We start from the raw sequence: 22,960 nt of genomic DNA, 5'->3' as shown, positions 1-22,960 counted from the left end.
TGCATTTCTAACAAGCACCCAGTGACAGTCCAGGGACCATACTTAGAGAACCACTGATGTAGTCCTACAGATCCTTTCTGCCCATTTCCTGCCCTGGCCCTTCACCCTTGACTTCTTAGTACCCCCAGGTAGGGTCAGTGGGCTACCCACAGTGGGATGTGCCCATGCTTGTGAGGTCAGGGCAAGAGACAGGCCAGATGCCCTGGAGAGACACACCCTGCCCTGGCCTGGCCTGTACCCTCCCCTCTGTTAGCTGCTTCTCCCAGGGCTCCACCTCTGTACCCCACCTCCCAGAGTCCCCACTGATGGGAGGGGAGCATGTAATGGGGAGATGTCCTTTGTTACCTTGTTAGGTGCTTGAGTGCTTGATGCCAGTACTCAGTGGCACAGTTTCTACCAAATTAGCTTGCACGTGTCACACGGGCTTATTAGAAACTTTGACAAGCGTTGGCCTTTCCAGGTGGTCCTGGCTGGGTGGCAGTGCTCGCAGTGCCTCTGCCCCCATATCTGCATGGCTCCCCGTGCCGTGCTGGCAGAGCTTGTGCCATCACTCGGTGCCAGATGATGATGCAGTTTGTGATGGGACCAAGGTCATGTTTGTGATGGGCATTTACAAAGCCTGGGCCTGCTGTCTCTACCTGTTCAAAAGAGACTTTGGGTCATGACTGGGAAAGAGAAGTGATACAGCTTGTCACAGCCGAAACCCAGGCTCTGGAGCCCTGGGCTGTTGCTTTTATATTTGCTTCTTCCTGTGCTCCCACGGGACCAATTCCCCAAACAGCTGCCTCAGCCTTCAGTGGCCTTTCAGATGGCAGCTGAGGGGACACAGACCCGTGCTCCACTAGGCGCCCTCCTGTACGCTCAGCGGTGAAAGAGAGCTGACCCACCTGGGGTGCAGGAGGGAGCAGTCTCCTGATAGCGCCAAGGCCATGAAAGTTTGCAAATTAAGTATCTGACGTTTCCTCATCCAGGTCCCCACGGTCACTGGGAGAAGCAAGAAGGGCAGGGTCGGCCCGAGCAGCAGAGCAAAGGTGCTGGTTCCAGCCTGCCTTAGGAGCCCCGTCAGCTAGCGGCCCTGGGATGCCTCATTTTGCTGACTCATTTCCCTTATGACTGGTGTGTCTTAGTGTCAAAGGGGATTTGGATCTTTGTTGAATCCCATAGATAGAAAATTCCTAGATCCGTTGCTGAGAAGCCAGTTCTCTAGATGATGCTTCCCCTGGGATGTGGTGGGACAGCTGTGTAGTAATGCGTGGTGACACTCAGCATTGGGCACACCCCATACAGGCGACTCTTAACGACACCACTTTGCAACATTCAAACACAAGCAAAATCTAACAGGACATTTTAAAACACCTTTCTCTTGAAATAATTTCAGACCTATGGGAAAGTCCTAGGAGCAGAGGGGGAGCTCGGCGTGTCCCGCACCCACACTGCTTATGTTTCTAGCCTCTGTCGCACATGTACGTTAGTTATTTTCTGAACCGCTTGAGAGTATACGTTGTCTCTTTACCTAAGTGCAAAATATGCTCTCTTACATCACCATGGCGTAGGGACACACTTAGGAAATGAACGTTGATACAATAATTTTATCTGCAGTCTACATTCCAGATCTCAGTCGTCTCAATCATGTCCTGTGGGACCCCCCTCCATCCAGCATCATATCCTGCACTTAGCCATCACATCTCTGGTCCTCTTTAATCTCGATCTGTTCCTCAGCCGTCCAGACTTTCGTAGCATTGATGTTTTTGGAGAATGCAGGCCCTCTTCAAAAAGCCCCCGCTTTGGGGTTTTCCTGGTGTTTCATTATGATCTGATTCAGGGTTAGACCTTGGCCAGAATGTTGCCTAACTGACACTGTGTCCTCCTCAGGGGAGCACCCCTGGAGACATGGGGTGTCCATCTGCCTCTCGGCAGTGGTGTTAATTTTGGTCACCCAGTCAAAGCGCTATTCACTTTATCCACTTCCAGTTACGTGTTTTCCCTTTCAGCTGATAAGCAGTCTCCGGGAGCCACTTTGAGACCGTGCTAGTATCCTGCTCCTCCTCAAACTTAAGATTTATCATCAGCGGGACACAACTACAACAGGGACCTTACCTAGCAAACACAAATATTGGAACCTGGTTATACCCTCATATTAATCTGAAGTTAAAAAAAAAAAGTCTATCATCAACAGATAACTTCTGCTGAACACAACTTTCTAATAGTTTGGTGGGAACTGTGCCCTAAGCAATTCTTTACTATGACAGTTGTAAACTGATGATTTTCCACTGATTCCTCCACTTTTCTCAGTTGGTATTCTAATATAAGGAAGAGCCTCCTTTTCTCTCCCACTCATCCACCCATACACTCATCCAGCCACCCACCCGCCCATCCATCCTTCCAAGTGATGTTTCTATCCCTTCACCCACCCACCCATTCATCTGTCCATCTGTCCGTTCGTCCACCCATCCCCCTGCCACCTATCCATCCATTCAGCTATCTGTCTGTCCATCCACCCATCCATGTAATCATCATCACTGTAGATTTATGAATTCCTATTTTATTCATCAGGTTAATCCATTCTTTAAATAGTTTGATTCTCAGGCTAGGCACCTGTAGCTCAGTGACTAGGATGCCAGCCACATACACCAGGACTGGTGGGTTTGAACCCAGCCTGGGCCTGCCAAACAAACAATGACAACTACAACAAAAAATAGCTGGGCATTGTGGCAGGTACCTGTAGTCTCAGCTACTGAGGCAACAGAATTGCTTAAGCCCAAGAGTTTGAGATTGCTGTTTGAGATGCCACAGTACTCTACAGAGGGCAACATAGTGAGACTCTATCTCAAAAAAAAAAAAAGTTTGATTCTCAAATTGTCCCGTATTTGGCCAGTGAAAGTTCTGCAAACTGGCTCCAGTTATAGTATATATTTTAAATTTGTTTTTTAAACCAAAGTGAGTATTTATTAAATAGTAAATGATAAGGCAAATTAGATGATTAGGATCATTGAGATTTGGAGGAAATTGAGGTCCCTGAAGGAGTACAGGAGCCTGGGAAGCAGTTTTTCTCTCCAGCTGGCTTGACTGACCCACTCTGAGAGAATGGGAACCTGACATCTGCCTCATGCTCCTACCTGGGAACTCCTCTTCTGCCTGTGGAAGAATTCTGGCTGATGGGTCCCTATTGCAGTTAGGACTGGGCAGAGGTCAGATCAGTGTCCAGGGAGCCCAGCCTTCCAGAGCTGTGAAGAGGCCATGGAGGTGGCTGAGTGGCTGCCACTATGAGCTGGCTGGCAGTGGGGAGGAGAATGGGAAAACCATCGTTCCTCCGTCTGCACAGCGGGGAGATTCACTGTGTTACCTCTCATTGCTATAGGTTGGCTCCCATCGCCTGAGACTCCACAGAGGCCTGGAAGCCAACGCCCCTGCTTTTGACAGGTAGGGATTGTCTGGCATTACTTGAGCCCATCGTCCTTGTCCTTAGGCATCTTCCTCCCATCAGACAGTGGCACAGGGGACAGGGCATGGCAGGGAGGAGAAGGGCCAAACCCTGAACATTGATCTGCCTTTTCCCCTGGTCCTTAATGCAGGAGGGGAGTTTACAAAATGGAAATTCACTTATTCCCAGGTTTCCTGAAGGTTAATTAATCACTGTTCAGATAGCGCTTTGCAATTATTTTCTCTTACCAATTTCTTCTTAAAATAAAGTCAATTCCCACTCTTACAGATTGTACTATTATTCTTTTTTTACACATTACTCTAGAAAAAACTTTGGTGCATGTATATATATTTTTTTCTTTTTTAAAAACATAAATTAGGTTATAATACACTTACTGCTTTGTTGCTTAAGAAAAGCCATTGCTAAGCTGAAATATTTGTAATATGTACTTGAAATAGTCAATAACATCTTAAAATATTTTTCTTTTTAAACTAAATACTAATTTGTATTATCTTAGTGAATATAGTAAAAGTCTCAAAAGTATTTTTTTTTTTTTGGCTTGGTACCTTTAGCTCAGTGGCTGGGGCACCAGCCACATGCACCGGAGCTGGCAGGTTTGAATCCAGTCTGGGCCTGCCAAACAATAATGCCAACTACAACCAAAAAATAGCCAAGCATTGTGGTGGGCACCTGTAGTCCCAGCTACTTGGGAGGCTGAGGCAAGAGAATAGCTTAAGCCCAAGAGTTGGAGGTTGCTGTGAGCTGTGACACCACAGCACTCTACCCAGAGCAACATAGTGAGACTCTGTCTCAAAAAAAAAAAAAAAAAAGCATTTTTTAGCCAGGCATGGTGTGGAACATGCCTATAGTCCCAGCTACCTGGGAGCCTGAGGCAGAGGGATTGCTTGAGACTGGGACTTGGAGACCAGCCTGGGCAGCATAGCAAGACCCTATCTCAAAGAAAACATAAAGTAATTTTGAAAATGTTTTTAATCATTCCACCTGAAGCTTTATTCAGATTTTACATTTGTGTGTATATTCTTCTATTAAACATAATACTAGTACCATGATCCTGGCTCATAATTAGCATGTTACAAGAAAAGGGTTTTAGTGTAAAGAGATGTACAATCTAGTGATGAAAATGCTAACGTCTTTTTCCTGAACATTAGTAGTATGTCCTAAACATTGTACATATGTAGTTCTAAATATTCTAGGGAATAATAAATATATAACTGAAAATGAAATTCCGCCTGAAGGTGACCCAAAACAAGAGAGGAGGGTTATGCCAGGCTTGTTTCTGAAACCCTCATGTGTTTATGAGCTTTTTTAAAAAATAAGTTTATGGCTCGGTGCCTGTGGCTCAAGCGGCTAAGGCGCCAGCCACATACACCTAAGGTGGCGGGTTCGAATCCAGCCCAGACCCGCCAAACAACAATGATGGCTGCAACCAAAAAATGGCCGGGCATTGTGGCGGGTGCCTGTAGTCCCAGCCACTTGGGAGGCTGAGGCAGGAGACTCGCTTGGGCCCAGGAGTTGGAGGTTGCTGTGAGCTGTGATGTCACAGCACTCTACCCAGGGGGATAGCTTGAGGCTCTGTCTCAAAAAAAAGGAAAAAAAAATAAGTTTATGTATTGTAAGCTCATTTTCAAGACTGGAGATTTTTTAGCATCCTGGGAATGCGTGGTGTGACCTTTGTCTTCCCACAAGCACCCCAGAGGTGGCCTGCCCCATGGACAGCGTCCCCACATCTAGGGTAAATGTAGATCCCTTCTGCAGGTCACAGAAAGACTTGCTGACTCTGTAAGTCCTTTTCCGGGCAGCTCCTGCTTATGGTTTGGCTTACAGGAAATCTCTTCCTGCTTTTTAACCACAACATTCAGTTGGAATCGTGTGCCTTCATGTTCCTTGGAGGAGCTGCCCATTTTTCGTATTAATTGCCAACTGTGTTTGAGAGTAGTATTGAGGAATGAAGTGGCACCTCTGTCCACTGTGAGGGTTCCCCGAGGGCAGCGGGCACCCTGGGCTGGCGCACTCTCCCTGCTGGATCCCCGTCTCTGGGGCCTCACTGTATTCTCAAGAGTCTTTCAGTTCCTTGATGGATTTGTCCAAAGTAAATCCCTTCTTTCCTCTAAAAATTTCCTTCCATGGGTAGTTTTTCTACCAATGGAATGCTCGGGTGCCCTTGTGGGCAATGGCTGACCCTGTGTGCACCATGCCTGAGGAGGTGTTTGGAGCAGAGTCTTGCCATCTCAGTGTGGTGGCAAGTTACCTATCCTGGGCAGTGGCTGATCTCCCTCAGCAGGACAGGAACGCTGCTCTGCTTTCACCCTCTCTCTGCAAGAACCCTCAGTGTGCACCTCAGGCTGTGATTGACTCTTGGTCCCCCCAGAGGTCAGAAGGGGGCTTCCAGATAGAAATCTGACTTGTCAGTGTCCCCAGATCCCTGCAGTTTTCCAGGTAGCTTCCTATAACATAACAGATGGGCAGAGGGAAGGAGCAGGAGGCCTCTATACACAGAGCCACCCAGGCCAGGAGCCAGTCTGCATGTCACTCACCTCGGTGTTGATGCCAGTTCCCTCCTGTATACCCGGGGTCAGCAAATAGAATCTTTAGTTTATCTAAAGTCTGTTATGTGTTTTTACATTCAAAGGAAGGAAAGAAATACCACGTGTGGTGTGGTCCATGTCACTTTCTGTCCCCTCTGTCCTTTTCATGACCACTCTGCAGCGGGGGAGTAGTCTCGTCCCACAGATGAGGGGAGTGGCTCAGAGGGGATGAATCATTTGATCAAGGGAGTCTGGGGCTGGTGACAGAATAGAGTAATATTGAGTAATATTGAGTAATAATGAGTAAATACTGATTCTGTTCCGGCTCTGAAAAGAAACAAGCCTGTGGGCTTCTTGCACAGTGAGGGGCAGCCCTTAGCTAGAAAACTGGGTGCCGAGGTTGAGAGCTCACCTACCAGTTTTTCTAGTTTTGAGAAGACAGATACCAGTGAGATGAGGGGTTAATTCCAGAACCGTGCACATTGCATTTATAAGACTATTTGTGAAAGGCGAAGTTTGCTGTTCTGGGTTCAACAGTAGTTCATTATAGAAGGTCCCACATATCCTTCTCTGATCCCAGACTTGTGTAGAAGGAGTCTACCCAGCCAGCAGTGACAGTGGCTGTGTCAGACTGTCCTCTCCAGCCCAGGCTCACTTTCCACACTTTGGGTCATGGTGGGTGGCTGGCACTGAGAAAGCACAGCCCCTCGAGGGCTGGACGGGGCAGCCGTCTGTGCCCTGCTGGTGTCAGCGCTGCCCCTGCCGTTGCAGGCACATGGTGCTTCTGAAGGAGCAGTACGGGCGGCAGGTGGTTGTGAACCTGCTGGGGAGCAGAGGCGGCGAGGAGGTGCTCAACAGAGCCTTCAAGGTAAGGCCAGCCTGACCCCTGCACACCTCAGGTGGCGAGGGCAGGTAGCTTTGTGGGGACTGAAGGCCACAGCTAGCCCCTTCTGTCCCTGAAGTCCCCCCATGCGAGCCCAGCACGCCCGGGTGACTCAGGACCCTGGTGCAGTGAGCTTCATTTCTCTGCACTCAAAGTTGAGGCGGGGTGTTTCCATCCCCCACTGCCCTGGACTCTTGTGGGACAGTCAGAGCCAATGCTCCCTCCAAGAGTCCCTCCCAGTCCTGTGGAGGTGGGAGGCGACCCTTTTCCTCCTGCTGGCTCTTGGGCAGCCCCTTGGGGGCTCTGGCCTCAGGGCCTTGATTCAGAGCAGGAGCTTAGATGGCCCCACTTCCCCTGCTGGTGGCCTACTCTAACTATCAAGGGAGGGTGGGGAGAGCCCAGCCAGGGCAGGAGTAGGTAACTAGAGCAGGTGACAGCAGCCACCTGCCCCAGCCTCTCCCATCTGAGTCCACCTGCCCAGGCCTGCTCCCCGTGTGCAGCACACAGGATATTCCCGAACGAGGTGTGGCAGCTCCTTGTTCCTTTGCTGGCCTCCCACGTCCTCTGCGTGATGGGGAAAAACTGGTTGTTTGACACTCAAAGATGTCCCTTATGGACAGGGCTCGAGGTTACCTCAGCAGAAAGTGAGCGCTGGCCTCTGTGGCTGACACCTGACCCTGACCCCAGCTGGTGGAAGCCAAGTCCAACTGGGTTCACTTCCCTTTGCTTAGAAAAGCCACATGCTTGGGGCAAGGACTTTCTGGTTGCCCGTTTTATTTGTCCAGACCTGCTTTTCCTGTTTGGTTTGTTGCTATTAGCGACAAGCTGCAGAAATGTCTCCCTTTCCACTTGTCTTGGCAGCGACACTAGCTGCTTATTTTAAGGAGCAGGGGATAAAATGCAAACCAAAAAAAAAAAAGGAGAGCCCCAAATCTCTTTCCCCTCTGTGCCTTGAGTTTTGGGGACAGGATGGCCTCAGCCCTTCTGGTCAGCTGGTGGAGGTGCCCTGGCACTGAAGTGAAGGCTGCCTGTGACCAGAGGGGTGGGCAGGCCGGGCAGATGCTGGATGGACCTGACTTGAAGCCATGCAGTGTGGTGCAGGAAGGTGGCAGTCCTCCTTACCCTGGGGCTGTGGCAGGGAAGCTGAGGAGGTGCTGCGCAGAGGGGAGGCCCCTTGAAGGCAGGGTAGCACTATTGGCAGCCCTTGCTGTGCCCCCCAACCCTGCTTCACTTCACTCCATCTCCCTCATCCTGAAGTTGCACTGGGCTTCTTGTTCCATGCAGAGCACTCAGCCTGGGACTTAGCCACTCAGAGCACACCCTCATGGGGGTTGTGCTTGTCAGGATGGGGCTGGTTACCGGGGCAACAGTGAGCTGGATTATGAGCTCCACAGCCTGCAGTGCTACTGTCCTTGAGGGCCTGGGGTGCTCCGCCTACCTGAAGAACAGAGCAACCTTCCCTCACCTGTGCCCTCCCTTTTGCCCAAGGAAGACCCTCTGCCCTTCTGCAGGCAAGATGTTCCTGTGGGTTCTGTCCCTCCAGGGCTTTTGTCCCGCTGTTCCCTGCCAGGGTCAGGACGGGTCAACAGCCTGTGCCCTGTAGGCTTTTGAGCCAAGCCCCACCCTCTAGCGAGCAGCCCTGGTTAGCCTCTTGGTGGGCACTGTCCACCTGCCCTCTATTCCCTTCACCGCCCTTCTGCTCCCTTTTCAGAAGCTGCTCTGGGCTTCTTGCCACGCCGGCGACACGCCTATGATCAACTTTGACTTTCATCAGTTTGCCAAAGGCGGGAAGCTAGAGAAATTAGAGCACCTTCTGAGGCCTCAGCTGCAGCTGCACTGGGAGGACCTGGACGTATTCACAAAGGGCGAGAATGTAAGTCCACGGTGAGTGTCGCCGCTGCCCTGGCCAGGACAGCTTCCCTTCCTCGCTACCTCCCCCCCCCATGCAGGGAACCCCAGCTCATAAGCTCAGGGATGCTGGACACCCAGGGCTCCAACCCTCTCTCCCTGCCTCCCAGATGTACTTTTGAATTTTGCAAGTACACAGTAAAGCATGGTTTCCTAGCAAAAGAAATATGCTAATAAAGGGGACTTCATTAAAATGTGGAGCTCACGCTGAAATGTGTGGATCAGAGTGAGGGGACATTGTTACTGGTTGGAGGGGGGCAGCTGGCACAAACCCAGGTTGCCCGAGGACAGTGAGGCGTGGGCTGTCCTGGTCAGAGCTGAGGAGGAGAAGGAAGTCCAGGCCCTAAAATCCCATGCACCAGGTGCTCTGATTGCAGATTCCAGTTTCTGAATTCACCTTGCTGAGACGCATTCGTAACCTTATAATCAATGCAGTGCAGTCAGCACTTCTAAGGAGAAGAAAGTGGTGATGTGCTTTATGGAAAACACACGTTCACGCGTTAGATAAGGTTCTGTTGCCTGTGAGTCGTAGTGCTGCTGGCTGCGAGTTCAGTGGTTTAATACCTACATATATAAATTCACTGAAGTGTCTTTCTACAGACACATCAAACAAGGTTCTGCATTGATCAGTTGATGAAATCGATGTGGCCAGAGGCTCACAGGAACCTAACCCCGTACTTCTATAGGAGTCATGGTTCAGTGTTCACGTGACTTTATAGAATACAATTGCTGCAAATGACAAGAACCAGCTGTCATGGTAGTGGCCCAGACGTGTTGGCTGCTGAGTGCGTGTTCTGGGGTCAGCCTGCCCGGCCAGCAGCACTGAGATCTGTCAGGATGTACTCGGGGTTCTGAGGGGGGAGGGGAACTAGGGAAGAGGCGAGGGGTTCCCTCCTGGAAGAAGTTCCTCAGGAGTCAGCAGTCAGACCCAGCTTGTTGTGTGACAGCCATTGTGCCTCGAACACAACTTGTGACTTGGCGTTTCTTCTTCTTGGCCTAAGTTTTCAGAAGGGCACGTTGCGGATGAACTGTCTTGACTGCCTGGACCGGACCAACACTGTGCAGTGCTTCATCGCACTCGAGGTTAGTCCCTGCACCAGCCTCTCGGGCTGTCTGGGCCACGTCCCGCGCCTTCACCCAGGGCAGGCTGGGCTGGGTACCTTGAATGGTGGGAGGAGGGTGGTGACACCAGATGACCTAACTGTGGGCAAGGTTGACAGGGATGTGCTGAGGTATCTGCAGAGGGGTTCCCTGGGTGCCATTGCCACCACAGACACCCTTTGGAGCACGTCCCAGTCACAGTGCCCAAAGGCTTCCAGTGGCCGTTGGGACAGCATTTCTGTGTGATGACCATCTCAGTTGCACTGATGGGCGGAGGCAGTGTGAGCTTAGCTGGATGAGGCTTGTTTGGAGCTAGGGAGGAGACCTGAGTCTGCCCAGCTACCTGGTTGACCTCTCCTGGCATCGCACCACCTGCTGTCCCACCACTGTTTGCTGTCCAGTCTCTGGCAGGGGTGGAGGTCAGAGGAGGGGCTGGGGGAGTGACTGTGTGAAGCTGGTGTGAGTTGGGGTGGGAGCCACTGTCTCTACTGTAAGAGCTCCCCACTCTCACTGAGTAAGGGACTTCCCAGTACGACCCCTGGGTGCGTTCCATCTGTGGGAGACGTAGGTAATGACTGTTCTTTAATTCTCCCCCAGGTCCTTCAACTACAGCTCAAGAGCCTGGGGCTGAATTCCAAACCCATCATTGATCGCTTTGTGGAGTCCTTCAAAGCCATGTGGTCTCTGAATGGGCACAGCCTGAGCAAAGTATTCACAGGGAGCAGGGCCCTGGAGGGGAAGGCCAAGGTAGCGGCCAGCCCTGGGCAGGGGTGGGAAGTGGAGGCAGGGCAGGGGCCACCTGCTTGGGCCTTGCTCATGCCTGTGGTCTGCACTCCCGGCAGGTGGGGAAGCTGAAGGACGGGGCCCGGTCTGTGTCCCGCACCATCCAGTCCAACTTCTTTGATGGGGTGAAGCAGGAGGCCATCAAGCTGCTGCTGGTGGGGGACGTGTGCAGCGAGGAGTCGGCAGACAAGGGGCGGGCGCTGCTGGACAGCCCAGCCCTGCTGGGTGAGGGGCTCCCGCCTACTGAGAGGGTGTGGATTCCACTCCCCTTCCGTAACCTGGGTGGTGGGTGGTGGACGCTCACAGGTCATGTGGGCTTGTGGCCTGTGGCCTTGTGGTCTGACCCACTGACCTACTCATAGCAGCCGCCACCCCTGACTGGAATGGGAACTCATGGGTCTACTGGGAGGAGGGGGGAAACCTGGGCCATGCAAGGGCAGTATGCTGTCCTGAAAAGCACCCGGGCTCTGAGTGTACCCACCTGCAGAAACTCCTCAGCTGCCTGCCTTCTGGGCCTTTGGCGGCTGATGTCTGCTGTAAGGGTTGGCCATGAGGTTGGCCTCTGCTTTCTCTTCTGGCTCCTGAGGGCCCTGTGGAGATAGAGAAATTGGATGACACTGTCCTGTCCTGGGGACAAGGACACCTTCTCAGTGTCAAGAGCATTGTGACTCCATGAAGAGCCAGAGAGCCCTCTTAAAGCACATTTTAATGGCATCTTGTCATCAGGGGCCTATAAACCTTATAGGCCTAATCGAAAAAGAGACCCAGCATTCGTCCTTAAAGATCTTGTTTTAGAAACTTACGGTGTTTTTGAAAAATGAACTTGCCTATGTTTAAAATGTTTTCAAAGCCTCTTTCTACCCTCATCCTTCCATCATCAGGGGAACTCATGTTTGGCTTCTAATAGCCATGGTGATAATAGCTTCTGGTCTGGGAGTAACATCTGCCTGGTGACCGCCAGGCAAAGCTCTGAGTAGTGTGGCAAGTCGCTCGTAATCACAAGGCAGATTGGAGCTAGATTTGGGTTATGTCACTAGTTTAAAAACACGAGTATATTTTGGCTATCTAGCTGATGAAGATATGCCATGCAATGATGTTTTTAAGCCTTTTTAAAGTCTGAGGTGAAATGAAACATTTCAGGCATACAGGACGGGAGGTGGCAGGTGCAAAAGTGGTGTTTTGGTTGGTAGGACGCTTAAAGTTTGGTGTGTGTGGATTCTAAATATGGTCAGTTGCAGGGTCCCCTCACTTTAATTCTGATGCCTATTCTTCTATGGGATCGTGAAGAGTGCAGGGGGTGCTGGGGACAGGGCTTTTCCCCCACCGTGTCTGAGACGCCCTGGGATTGGATGTCACACGGCCGCTGGCTGCTGTCTAGGTGGGGCAGGAGTGTGGAGGGATGAATTTCCAATCCTGTGTTTTCATACCTTTGTTGCAGAAACACCAGGAGGGGCATGTACTGGCTGCTGTAGTTTTGAGCCTTTTATCATCTTCCTGAGAAGCACATCTAGAAGCTTCTTTTGTCTCTCTGGGACAGGTGGCCCCTCCATAGCTTTGGAGGGTGCTTGTGGTTTTGAACTGCAGACAAATGTGCCCTCTTTTGCCTCCTGACAGTGACTCCCAGGATCCTGAAAGCGATGATGGAGCGTCAGTCTGAATTCACAAACTTCAAACGCATTCGTATCGCCATGGGGACCTGGAACGTGAATGGGGGCAAGCAGTTCCGGAGCAACCTCCTCGGGACCTCAGAGCTGACAGACTGGCTGCTCGATGCGCCCCAGCTTGCCGGCGCAATGGGGACCCAGGGTGAGGGCCGTCGCTGTAGCAAGACAAAACACAGCCCAGCCGACCCGCCATATCAGGCTTTGCCTTATAGAATTTTGTGTTTGGTATTTTTCTTCCTCAGAATGTTTAAAAAGTATGTGGTCTAACTTTCTAGAAATCGGCCCAGCAAATTAACACTTGACTCCTTTTTTCCCCCCACATGTTTAGCAGAGACATCAAGTGGTGAGTCTCTCTTTGCTTTTTAAAGAGAGATTTCACAGCTTAGTTAGGTTTTGTCACCAGGAAGAAGATGTGGCATCTAGAGCTGCTTCCCTGTCAGGAGCTGGAGCCAGGCGTGGCTTTGAGGTTGCTGTTGACCCAGAGACCCTCACTGCCCTTTCCCCAGACTAGCTCTGTTATCCACGCTAAGGAGTCAGGAAAGAATTCAAATGCTTTTTGAGAATTTGACACTCACCTTTTGTCTCATATTATGCAATATAAGATGTTGAAAAGGCTGGGTGCCTGCAGCTCGGTGGTTAGAGTGCCAGCCCTATGTGCCAGGGTGACGGGTTCGAACCCGGCCTGGGCCTGCTTAACAACGACAACAAAAAAGATGTTGAATGGCTTCAGAACCTAAGATTTGAGAATTAAAATGATTTTGTCCAGTCCCTGATCACTTGGGGGCTTTGGGCCTTGCTTTTTGTCCTCCTTTGGACCAGGAAGAGACTTATGATCAGGTTCTGGGCCCATTGCTGAGTGGTGTGTCCAGGGATTGTGTGGTGGCCTGTGCCTCTGTGCATTCTCCACAGCTGCCCAGTCATGCAGTGCCCAGAGCCCTTTCCCCTTGTGCCACATACACCATCTGCACTGTCCACTCTGCCTCAGAGGCCAAGCAGCGAGGTACATGGTTGAGTCTCTGGGTGCCCTGCGCTGGCATTTGTCATGCGACCAGAAACCATTCTGACTGCCCCCGGAATGTGAGCACGTCAGTCCAGCCCTGGCCGCGGGGAGTCCCCAATGCTGAGGTGACTCCTCTTTCTTTGCCTATGGGAAAGGGTGAGTGGCTTCCACAAGCTGGTTGTCACCCTGCAAGGGGATGTTACTCGGCTCACCAGTGACACCACTAGTGTCCCACCAGATTCAGGACAAGGAAGGGGTTGTAGCTACTGTTGCCAACCAGATCAAGTGGGGACAGGTTTTGTTTTCTTCTTTAAAAGAAGATTTTAGATGGGTGAAGCTAGAAGTTCTAGGTCACCCTGGGACGGGCTGCTTGGCCTCTCACTGATGAAGCTGGGGAAGCAGGTTTCTGCAGCAGCGGGAACCATGCTGGGCTTAACAGCTTTGGTTCCCAAGTGTCAGAGGACCCAGCTGGGAAGGTGCTGTAAATGGGTGCAGTGACTGCGTTAAAGCTCTAAGCTCCCCTGTTAAAGGCAACAAAGGCAGGAGCACAGAGCACCTCTGGGCTCGCTGGGCTGCACTACCCCAAGCGAGCAGCTCCCAGGGTGGTGCAGCCTCCTTGAGGTGGACTCAGGCAGTTGACAGTGGGGTCAACTTGATGCAGTCCAGGAATGCGGGACTGGTTGGTTCTGAGTATTTTCATCTCCTGCCTTGTTCCCCAGATGACAGCAGCCCGGCTGATATATTTGCTGTGGGGTTTGAAGAGATGGTGGAACTGAGTGCAGGGAATATCGTCAATGCCAGGTGAGGGGCCATGCAGGGGTGCGGAGTCATCTTCCCGAGTTGGGAGTTTGGCCCCGAGGCTCTCCTGAAGCCAGCCTGCATCCCAACCAGCTGCATGCTGTCCCCTGTGGGCTCCTTCCCCACACGCATCCTGTTCTTTTTTCCCCTCTAATGAAGAAAGTAGAAAGAGGGGCTAATTGCTGCCATGCTTCCTCTGAGGTGTTTGGTTCAGCCAGGTGCTGATGCTGAGGAGGGAGCCACAGGGAGCTGGTGGGTATGAGCCTGGGGCTTGGGACGGGACCAGGCAGAGAGAGAGAGAGAGCAGATGAGTGCGGGGAAGCCACGCACCCCTCCTTTACACAAGGACAGAGGGAAGAATCAAAACCACAGGCTTGAGCTGTGGTTGTACCACCTAAGTCCAGCCTAGGTGACAGAGGCGTTGTCTCTTTAAAAAAAAATTTTTTTTAATGACACTCTGGGAGGCCAAAGCAGGTGGATTGCTTGAGACTAGCCTGGGCAAGAGCTAAACCCCATCTCTACTAGAAATAGAAAAAATACCCTGGCATGTGGCATATGCCTGTAGTCTCAACTATTCTGGAGGCTGAGACAGGAGGATCATTTGAACCTAGGGGTTTGAGGTTGCTGTGAGCTATCATGGCACCATAGCACTCTACTCTGGATGACAGATTCTGTCAAAAAAAAAAAAAAGAAAATTAAGTACAAACAAAATTTACTGAAACCACTGGACTAACATTTGGTAAAGTCAATCAGACTCTTTCCCCACCTCCCAAACTTGCCCTGCTTTACTTCAGAGAACTTTTGGAACAAAGAAATAAAACTGGCTTGGTGGAGCTCCCAGGAGAAGGTCTTGTGCTGGGCTTCAGGAGTCGGGGAGAGGGCCGCTGTGATGTGCGAGACACAACCGGAAAGTCACAGATGGCCCACTGAGGCGCGGGCACAGTGCTGGCTGGGCGCAGGCAGTGTGAAATCAGTTCTGTAAAAGGAAGAGCTGCGGGCTGGAGCAGCTGGCGGGTGGGAGACGGCCCTGCCACGCTTCCTTTCTTTTCTCTCCCAGTACCACCAACAGGAAGATGTGGGGTGAGCAGCTTCAGAAAGCCATCTCACGCTCTCATAGGTACATTCTCTTGACTTCGGCACAGCTGGTGGGCGTCTGTCTTTATATCTTTGTACGTCCATACCATGTCCCGTTCATCAGGTAAGAACCTTTGTTACAAAGAACCTTTGTACATTTGGGGAAGAAGGGGTTGTTAGTCTTTGTGTTCTGTTCTTTGTCGTTCTCCTCCGTGGTCTTCTTCCTCCTCTTCTGCATTATTCTAGATTAATGGAGCAAACCCCCCAGGGAAAAACTAGGCTGAATAGAACATTGTCTAGCAATTAAGAAGCCACAGTGGGGAACTCCTAACTCGGGAAGCCAAGCTCTCCTAGAGCATTCCAAGCCCGGTTCTGGGGAAGGAAAGGAGTTCCTTGCTGGAATTTTACAGACAGGAAGCCTGTGAGCAAGAGCTGAGTAACTTCTCAGGAAATGACAACTCTTAGTCTCTTTCTGAAAGAATTCTAGGGAGACTGTGTGGGCCTCCACCCCGCCACCCCACGGTTGTTTCTCTAGGGTGACAGCTCTGTGAGTGTCAGAAAGGGGAAATCTTAGGAGGCTTTTAGGGAGGGGCAGGTGTGGGTGTGAGCATAGGTTCTAAGATACTGGAGGAAGTCATCTTTTTGCTCAACCTCCTGGTGGCTTCATTTTGCTACCAGGTATTCTTTGTGGCGTGAGGATTTCCTGGTCTTTCTAGTTGCTGGTGCCAGGCCCTGAGCCCACCTTTCTTCTCAGTCAGATGGGGTTGTCCCTGGCCGAGCACCTGCGGCATTCAGAGTTCCATGGGCGTACTCCTGGCAGCCTGTTGGGAGGGAGACTGCTCCATGTTCACCGTCTTCCTCTGTGACTTTGAGAAACTATCTAAGTCTGCATTCTTATACTTGTGTTCTGTGGCTGTTGGGCAGTGGGTCCAGTTAGTGAGGGTTTGAGGAAAGGCAAGGCTGGGGTCAGGTTAAAGGGTTAAAAGGGTCAGGGTCAGGGTTAAAGATCAGAGCTCAAGAACAGGGCTGAGCAGCTCCAGGCTCCCCAGACCCGTGTCCCCTGTTCCCTGCTCCTTTGGCCCCCTCACCTGTATAGCCTGCATCCCTCCGGTGAGCTGTCACCCTCACCTTGTCTGCTAGGGAACAGAGGCGCCATTGGCCTCAGTCTGTGGCATGGTCACAGGAATGTTAAGGAGTCTGCTCGTAGTCCATGGTTCTGTGGACTTACCTGTTCACCTGCCCATGGTATAAGGTGGTATTTTAATGCCAACAGGAGTCTACAGTGCATAAAATGAGCCCACCTCCCCAGCCCAGCTGGAGGACTGGTGTTTCCCAGCTCTTAAAACGTGTTGACTTCTGTACTCTGCCTGAGGACTACATGGGGGGTGGGCTGCGGGTCATGACGTCCATGCTGCCCTGCTGGCAGAGAGGACGTGGAGCAAATACAGGGCCCACCCTGTCTTCAGCCTCATGAAGTGCTCATGTGTGCCCAAAGCCCTTTTGAGTCGGGCACTGGGAATATGCTCCTGGCAGGTGCTGGCGGTGAGAGGGAGGCAGGCTCCTGACTGTGTGGATGATGACAGTCATGTTGGTCACTGTGTTGTGTGGCCGCTAGAGATGTGATTGAATAGAGTGTCAGAGCAGCTATCTCTGCAGCAACTACTGAGCTGTGTGGTGGGCACATTCTTCTCTTCTAGGGATGTGGCAATCGACACGGTGAAAACGGGCATGGGCGGAAAGGCAGGGAACAAAGGCGCCGTGGGCATCCGCTTCCAGTTCCACAGCACCAGCTTCTGCTTCATCTGCAGCCACCTGACAGCCGGCCAGTCCCAGGTGAAGGAGAGGAACGAGGACTACAGGGAGATCACACAGAAGCTCTGCTTCCCCATGGTGAGCCAGGCTGGACACGGCCTCGGGAGGGTCCCTGCCCAAGGGCTCGGCCCTGGGGAGGGGGCCCACAGAAGTGACCCAGAGCAGGCTGGCCCTCAGCACTCTGCCCCCTCCTCTCCAAACACCTCCTGAGTGTCTGCATGAATCGTAGGTTTCCATACGTGCACTTTCTGATATAATAATTGAAGTGATGCTTTGGGGAAAGAAAACCATGTCAGTGCTTTGTCCTGTCCAAGTGGTGGGAACAGTTGCACCCAGACGGTGTAAGATTCCATTTCCTTGAGATTAGCAATCCTCTCAGGCAGTCAGCTGTGCTCAGGTAAGGATGCTCTTCTTCTAAGGAGATTCATGAGTTGGTGACTGCAGGGCCAGAGCCTCCAGTCCGAGGTCACCCATAACATGTGTCCTGCTGCCCTCTCGTGGCAGCCAGAGGGGTTTCTTACCAAGTTTAGATTTTTTTTTTCTTTTGAGACATAGTCTCACTATGTTAACCTCGGTAGAGTGCTGCTGAGTCACAGCTCACAGCAACCTTAAACTCTTGGGCTCAAGCAATTCTCCTGCCTCAGCCTCCCAAGTAGCTGGGACTACAGGCACCTGCCACAACGCCCAGCTATTTTTTCGTTGCAGTTGTCATTGTTTAGCTGGCCCTGGCCGGGTTGGAATCCTCCAGCTTTGGTGCATGTGGCTGGCACCATAAACACTGTGCTACGGGCACTGAGCCCCAGATTTAGATTTTAATGCTCTCCCTCCCTGTTTAAAGATAATACCCCTCCAGCCTTCAGCCTGGGGCACACAGCCCACCTATTCCTGAGGCAGGCTCCAGCTGTTCTTGCCACAAAGTTGTCCAATGTCTGAAAGATGAGTTGGGTCACAGACTTTGTTCTCGTGAAAAAAGATTCCTGAAAATTGACATCCTGTTCACTGGCTACCTAGCACTCAAGGCAAAAATTCCTTGGTTTTCGTTAATAAACACAGTAATCCTTGTTACAGTTTTTATTTCTTGCGTTAAAGAAGACACCAATAAATGAGCTCAGAAATTTTCATGTGTTTATAATGTAGTTAAAAAAGAAAGTCCAACTCCTGTCACTTAAAAAGTGCTATTTTGAAATAGCAAACATGGGACCCATTCCAATAACTAAAGCGTTTATAACTCAGTGTTATTTTCAATAACAGAAATGTCAATGGTACCTAACTGTTAATATTCTACACTAGTATTGTCCAATACAGTAGCCATCGGTGCGAAGTAGCTACTTAAATTTCATTAAAGTTGGTAATTCCTTGCCTGCACTGGACACAGTGGGAGTGCTCAGTGCCTGCGTGTGGCCAGTGGCTCCCTGGTCAGACAGCGCAGAAGACATTGCCAGCACCGCAGAAAGTTCCGTCAGGCAGTGCTGTCTAGGCACTCGTTTTATTTGGTTGGGGTCGTTTTAATCCATCCAGATGATTGTCGGGGGAGGGGGAAGTAGGACTGCCACAGAGTTTGGGAGAACAGAGACAGATTTTGGAGCTAGGCAGATCTAAGCCCAAGTCTCTTCTATCACACACCACCTGTGCAGGCTTCAGCAAGGTACTTGACTTCTGAAGTTTTTTTGGATTTTTGGTTATTTTTAAATCTAAAAGAGAACCAATAGTACCTGCTACACAGGGGCTGCTGTGAGGACGATGGGGCCCCTGGAACTGCCCTTGCAGGCAGTGGACCTGAAGCAGCTGCTGTCACTGTGGAAAGGAAAGGGATGCAGGGACCCTGGAGCTGTCTGGGCCCGCGGGGACCACGGGCTCCTGGCAGTTGGGCAGCTTTGCAGGAGGAAGGGCGAGAAGGAGACAGAGAGCCTCCGGATGGAAATGTTTTTAAGTCATGAGGTTTTGTGAAGGTGCCGGTCTGAGCACTTAGCCTGCTTTGCCTGCTTTTCTGAAGTCTTGTTCTTATAATGCTGAATGATTCGGCAACTCTCAGGAGCAGAAACCACAAAGCAAGGGCCTGGCCCCAGGTCCTGGAGATCACAGAGGAAATACCAGTGGCCTTGCTTCGCCAATTACAGCTGAGCTTTCTCCAAACAGCTCAGAAATGTTTGGGGTTTTTTGTGGGGTTTTTGTGTTTTTTGTGTGTGTTTTTGAGACAAAGTCTCACTTTGTCACCTTTGGTAGAGTACCATGGCATCAGAGCTTATAGCAACCTCAAACTCTTGGGCTCAAGCTATCCTCTTTCCTCAGCCTCCCAAGTAGTTGGGACTATAGGTGTCTACCACAACACCTGGCTGTTTTTAGAGATGGTGTTTCTCTCTTGATCGGGCTGAACTTGAACTCCTGAGCTCAAGCAATCCACCTGCCTTGGCCTCCCAGAGTGCTAGGATTACAGGCATGAGCCACTACACCCTTTTTAAACATAAAGTTAGCCATGTAAAAATTCCTCAGTAAGTTTAGGAAATTAGTGGAAAATGAGATGCTGTAAAAGAAAATGTTCCTTAAATTACTTTTACGTAAAATACCCGCCTGCTTGTCCTCCACCCAGTGAGTGAGCTTTTTGCCCTCTCCTGCCTTCCTTTCAAGATGGGCTGGAGTAATTAATGATTTTTCTTTCCAACTCAGGGAAGAAATGTTTTCTCTCATGATTATGTGTTTTGGTGTGGCGATTTCAACTACCGAATCGATCTTACTTACGAAGAAGTCTTCTATTTTGTGAAACGCCAAGATTGGAAGAAACTTTTGGAATTTGATCAACTTCAGCTACAGAAATCAAGTGGAAAAGTAAGTTGTGCTTTAAAAATCTTTTTGACGGCTCCTTCAGGGTGGAATCCATCTATGAAATGTACAGGTGAGTGTGCAGCAAAGTCGCTTCTGTGAGTGGCTTTCACAGCGTTTCTGGTATAATGGAAAACATAGGGTGTGCGGAGTTCGGGAACAGCAGTGGCCATTCACACATACTTCCTGCCTCTCCTTAAGTGAGCTTAGGCTGGAGCAGCTGGAGGTGCACCTGCTGCCCTTCCCTCCTCCCAATGGGATGAGCTCCAGCAACTCTGTCTGGCCAGTGAGGAAGCTGCTATGTTCAGCTCGCTGGACCCCAGTCAGCACTGAGCATCTCACCGTGTGGGGTGTTGAACGCTGATGTACACGAGTCCACAGACACCAGGTCTACCTCTCCCCCTCCTGCTCACATGCAAGACTTCTCAGGGACTGCTTTATTTTAGGTAGAATATGCCACCAGCAACATTTGCACTCTGCCTAAAATACTTTGGTGATATCACTGTTTCTTGTTAGTGAAAAGCTCACGAGTTATAACACTGATAAACTTTACATGACAATTTGTACATGTAATCCTCATTACCGTACTACAGCCTGGTATTATTCTCATCTTGCACACAAAAGTGAGGGCAAAGTCAAATACCTTATCCAAGGCCAAGCAGCCAGTACCCACCGCCGTGGATCAGTCCGAGACTGTCAAACCTCAGGGAACAGATATTCCCCCACGTGGCCCAGGCAGAGGTTTTTAGAGACTCCTTAGGATATGATGTTAATCGGGAAGATTCAGCTATGGAATCTGCCTTCAGTTCTTCGGGGTCACCCTGGCCAGCTTCCACATGTCCTGGATGTATGCTTTCCTCCAGCTAAGTATTTGCAGATACTGGGGTCTGTTAGCGTCCTAGCATGAGGGCTGAGAAGCGGAAGCATGTCTAAATTCCGTTTACCTGTTAAGAAAGAAGCTGGTTAAATGTATGAGGTGAGGGAAGACCGGATATCTCCTAGCGTGAGGTTCGGACATTCTTCGAGGTTTTTTGGGCCTTCCCACTCAGCCCCTGCCAGCACAAGGATCACCAAGGAGTGGCCAGGGACCACACCAGGCCTCCCTGAAACAGGCTGCCCTTTCTTCCTCCTGCCAGTATTCACACCCTTTCAGTGATGCACTGAGAGAACAAGTGATTGTTCCTGGGTCATCCCAGGGCACCAAGGACAATCCAGAGCTAAACAAAGAGAGGACAGTTGGCTTTCACTCTGCCTCTGGGGCTCAGTTCTTTTGATCAACAAGCATTGACTGTGACCTTGCACCTGGCCAGGGACTGTGCACATGAGCACACCTGACCCTGCCTGGAGCCTCCCACAGTCTCCTGAAGGTGACCAGCGGACACTGGAGGGAGGGGTCAAGGGTGGTATGTCTGTCAGCGGGGTGACTGTCTTTTGCTGGTTAAAAGGCACTCATATGTTGGGGTTTAGATGTATTTGCAAACATAATGTAGTAGCTTTGGTTACTTTTCAGGAACTGAACACGCTGGAAAGTACCTTTTTATTTTTTGTGTATATCATAGACGGAATCTAGAAGAACTTGGGCAGCCTTGTGACTTCTTTTTCTCCCAATAGATTTTTAAGGACTTTCATGAAGGAGCCATTAATTTTGGGCCGACCTACAAGTACGATGTTGGCTCAGCTGCCTATGATACAAGCGACAAGTGCCGCACCCCGGCCTGGACAGACAGGGTTCTGTGGTGGAGGAAGAAGCATCCTTTTGATAAGACAGGTGAGTGTCCCAGGGCTGTGGAGGCTGAACGGTAAACACTGGAGAGGAAAAAGAAATCACATTGATTCAGCCTGGTCCTCTGTAAGTTACAGTCAATAACCCAGAATGACACAAAAGTCATCCCAGATGTCAACCCCTAAGCTTTGGAGGTTATACTTTGGGGAGTTCCTCCTCTGGCCTCTTTGTAGAGATGATGACTTGGAAACGGGTCAGCTCCTTGCTGTCCTCATCCCTGCACCACAGCTATCTCCCACCAACCCTTGTGCTGGGAAATGGGGAATAAAGCTTCCAGGCCTCCCCCCACACTCCTTTATTCAGCCCATTTTTTCCCACCAAACTCTTATCTGCTTTAATCCCCAATTCCAAGTTGAACATGAGCAAGACACAGTAAATGTAAGAGGTGATTTTTTTTAAGTAATTAATTAGTTGTCAAGTATGTTTTAAATAATTGTTGATACCCAGCTAGGAAGTGAAATTTATTTCAAGTTAGAACACCTATAAACTGATACATAAGCAACAATTACACATTTCAAAAGAGATGTTTGCTGATATTTCAAAGCCAGGAAACTGTGACTGAAAGAGGATTTTCCTTTGGAGAGGTCTGTGAGCACCACAGGCCCGGAGCCCCGAGGGGCAGAGCATCTGGGTTCTGACTGAGTATTGCCGTGGGTGTCCTGGATCCCCTGGGCCCTGGGCAGAGAACTGCAGCTCAGGGTCTGGGTCCCAGACCCACAGTTCCCAGGCTGGGGAGGGTTGCAGGTGGTCGTGGTCGTTACTGCTTTGAATATTTATAATTAACCCCAGCCCCAAAGCAACCAAGGCCTGGTTAGTTCAGGGAGGTAAAGCGGAGGTGCCCAAGACACAGGTGGGTTGGGACGGAGATCTCCGTTGTGGAGGCTCCATCATGGCCTTCCTGTATGTCCTTTGATTTTGTGTTGCATGTGCGGCTCTGTGAGCAGCTGGAGAACTCGACCTTCTGGACGGCGACCTAGATGTTGGCCCCAAAGTCAGACACACCTGGTCTCCTGGTGCCCTCAGGTATTATGGCCGTGCAGAGCTGCAGGCGTCCGATCACAGGTAAGGTCCTCGCTCCAAGGACACTTTCTCCTTTATTGGGGAAGGCAGTGTCTCCTCTTCTGCACAGGGAACCACCATGCTGTCCCCACTGGATTGGTGTGTGTATGTCAAAGATACAACCTTCTATATTTTGTGGTGTTTGAATTTTCTTAAATGATGTTGTGCAACTTTCTTGTTTGTCACTTAACCTTTTTTTTTTTTTTTGGGGGACAGAATCTCACTGTCACCCTCAATAGAGTACTGTAGCACATAGTTCACAGCAACCTCAAACTCGTGTGTTTAAGTGATTCTCTTACTACAGCCTCCCA

At 50.5% G+C, this 22,960-nt stretch overlaps 1 protein-coding gene across 1 annotated transcript in view; it reads left to right on the top strand.

Moving 5' to 3' along the window:
- The window catches only part of SYNJ2 (synaptojanin 2), an 88,418-nt gene that overhangs the window by 47,841 nt on the left and 17,617 nt on the right, over positions 1 to 22,960 (top strand). The window contains exons 6-18 of the mRNA XM_012806738.2: positions 3,359 to 3,420; positions 6,739 to 6,835; positions 8,562 to 8,734; positions 9,760 to 9,841; positions 10,457 to 10,606; positions 10,702 to 10,867; positions 12,257 to 12,448; positions 14,026 to 14,107; positions 15,162 to 15,302; positions 16,876 to 17,068; positions 19,655 to 19,813; positions 21,419 to 21,575; positions 22,535 to 22,652. Of these exons, the coding sequence (XP_012662192.1) occupies positions 3,359 to 3,420; positions 6,739 to 6,835; positions 8,562 to 8,734; positions 9,760 to 9,841; positions 10,457 to 10,606; positions 10,702 to 10,867; positions 12,257 to 12,448; positions 14,026 to 14,107; positions 15,162 to 15,302; positions 16,876 to 17,068; positions 19,655 to 19,813; positions 21,419 to 21,575; positions 22,535 to 22,652 (1,772 nt within the window). The remainder of the gene's footprint in view (positions 1 to 3,358; positions 3,421 to 6,738; positions 6,836 to 8,561; positions 8,735 to 9,759; positions 9,842 to 10,456; positions 10,607 to 10,701; positions 10,868 to 12,256; positions 12,449 to 14,025; positions 14,108 to 15,161; positions 15,303 to 16,875; positions 17,069 to 19,654; positions 19,814 to 21,418; positions 21,576 to 22,534; positions 22,653 to 22,960) is intronic.

The sequence above is a fragment of the Otolemur garnettii genome, unplaced genomic scaffold, assembly GCF_000181295.1.
Source record: "Otolemur garnettii isolate 467f Iridium unplaced genomic scaffold, OtoGar3 scaffold00056, whole genome shotgun sequence".
Lineage (NCBI taxonomy): Eukaryota > Metazoa > Chordata > Mammalia > Primates > Galagidae > Otolemur > Otolemur garnettii.
The sequence above is the reverse complement of the archived record's forward strand: the minus strand, read 5'-3'. Positions and strand labels throughout refer to the sequence as shown.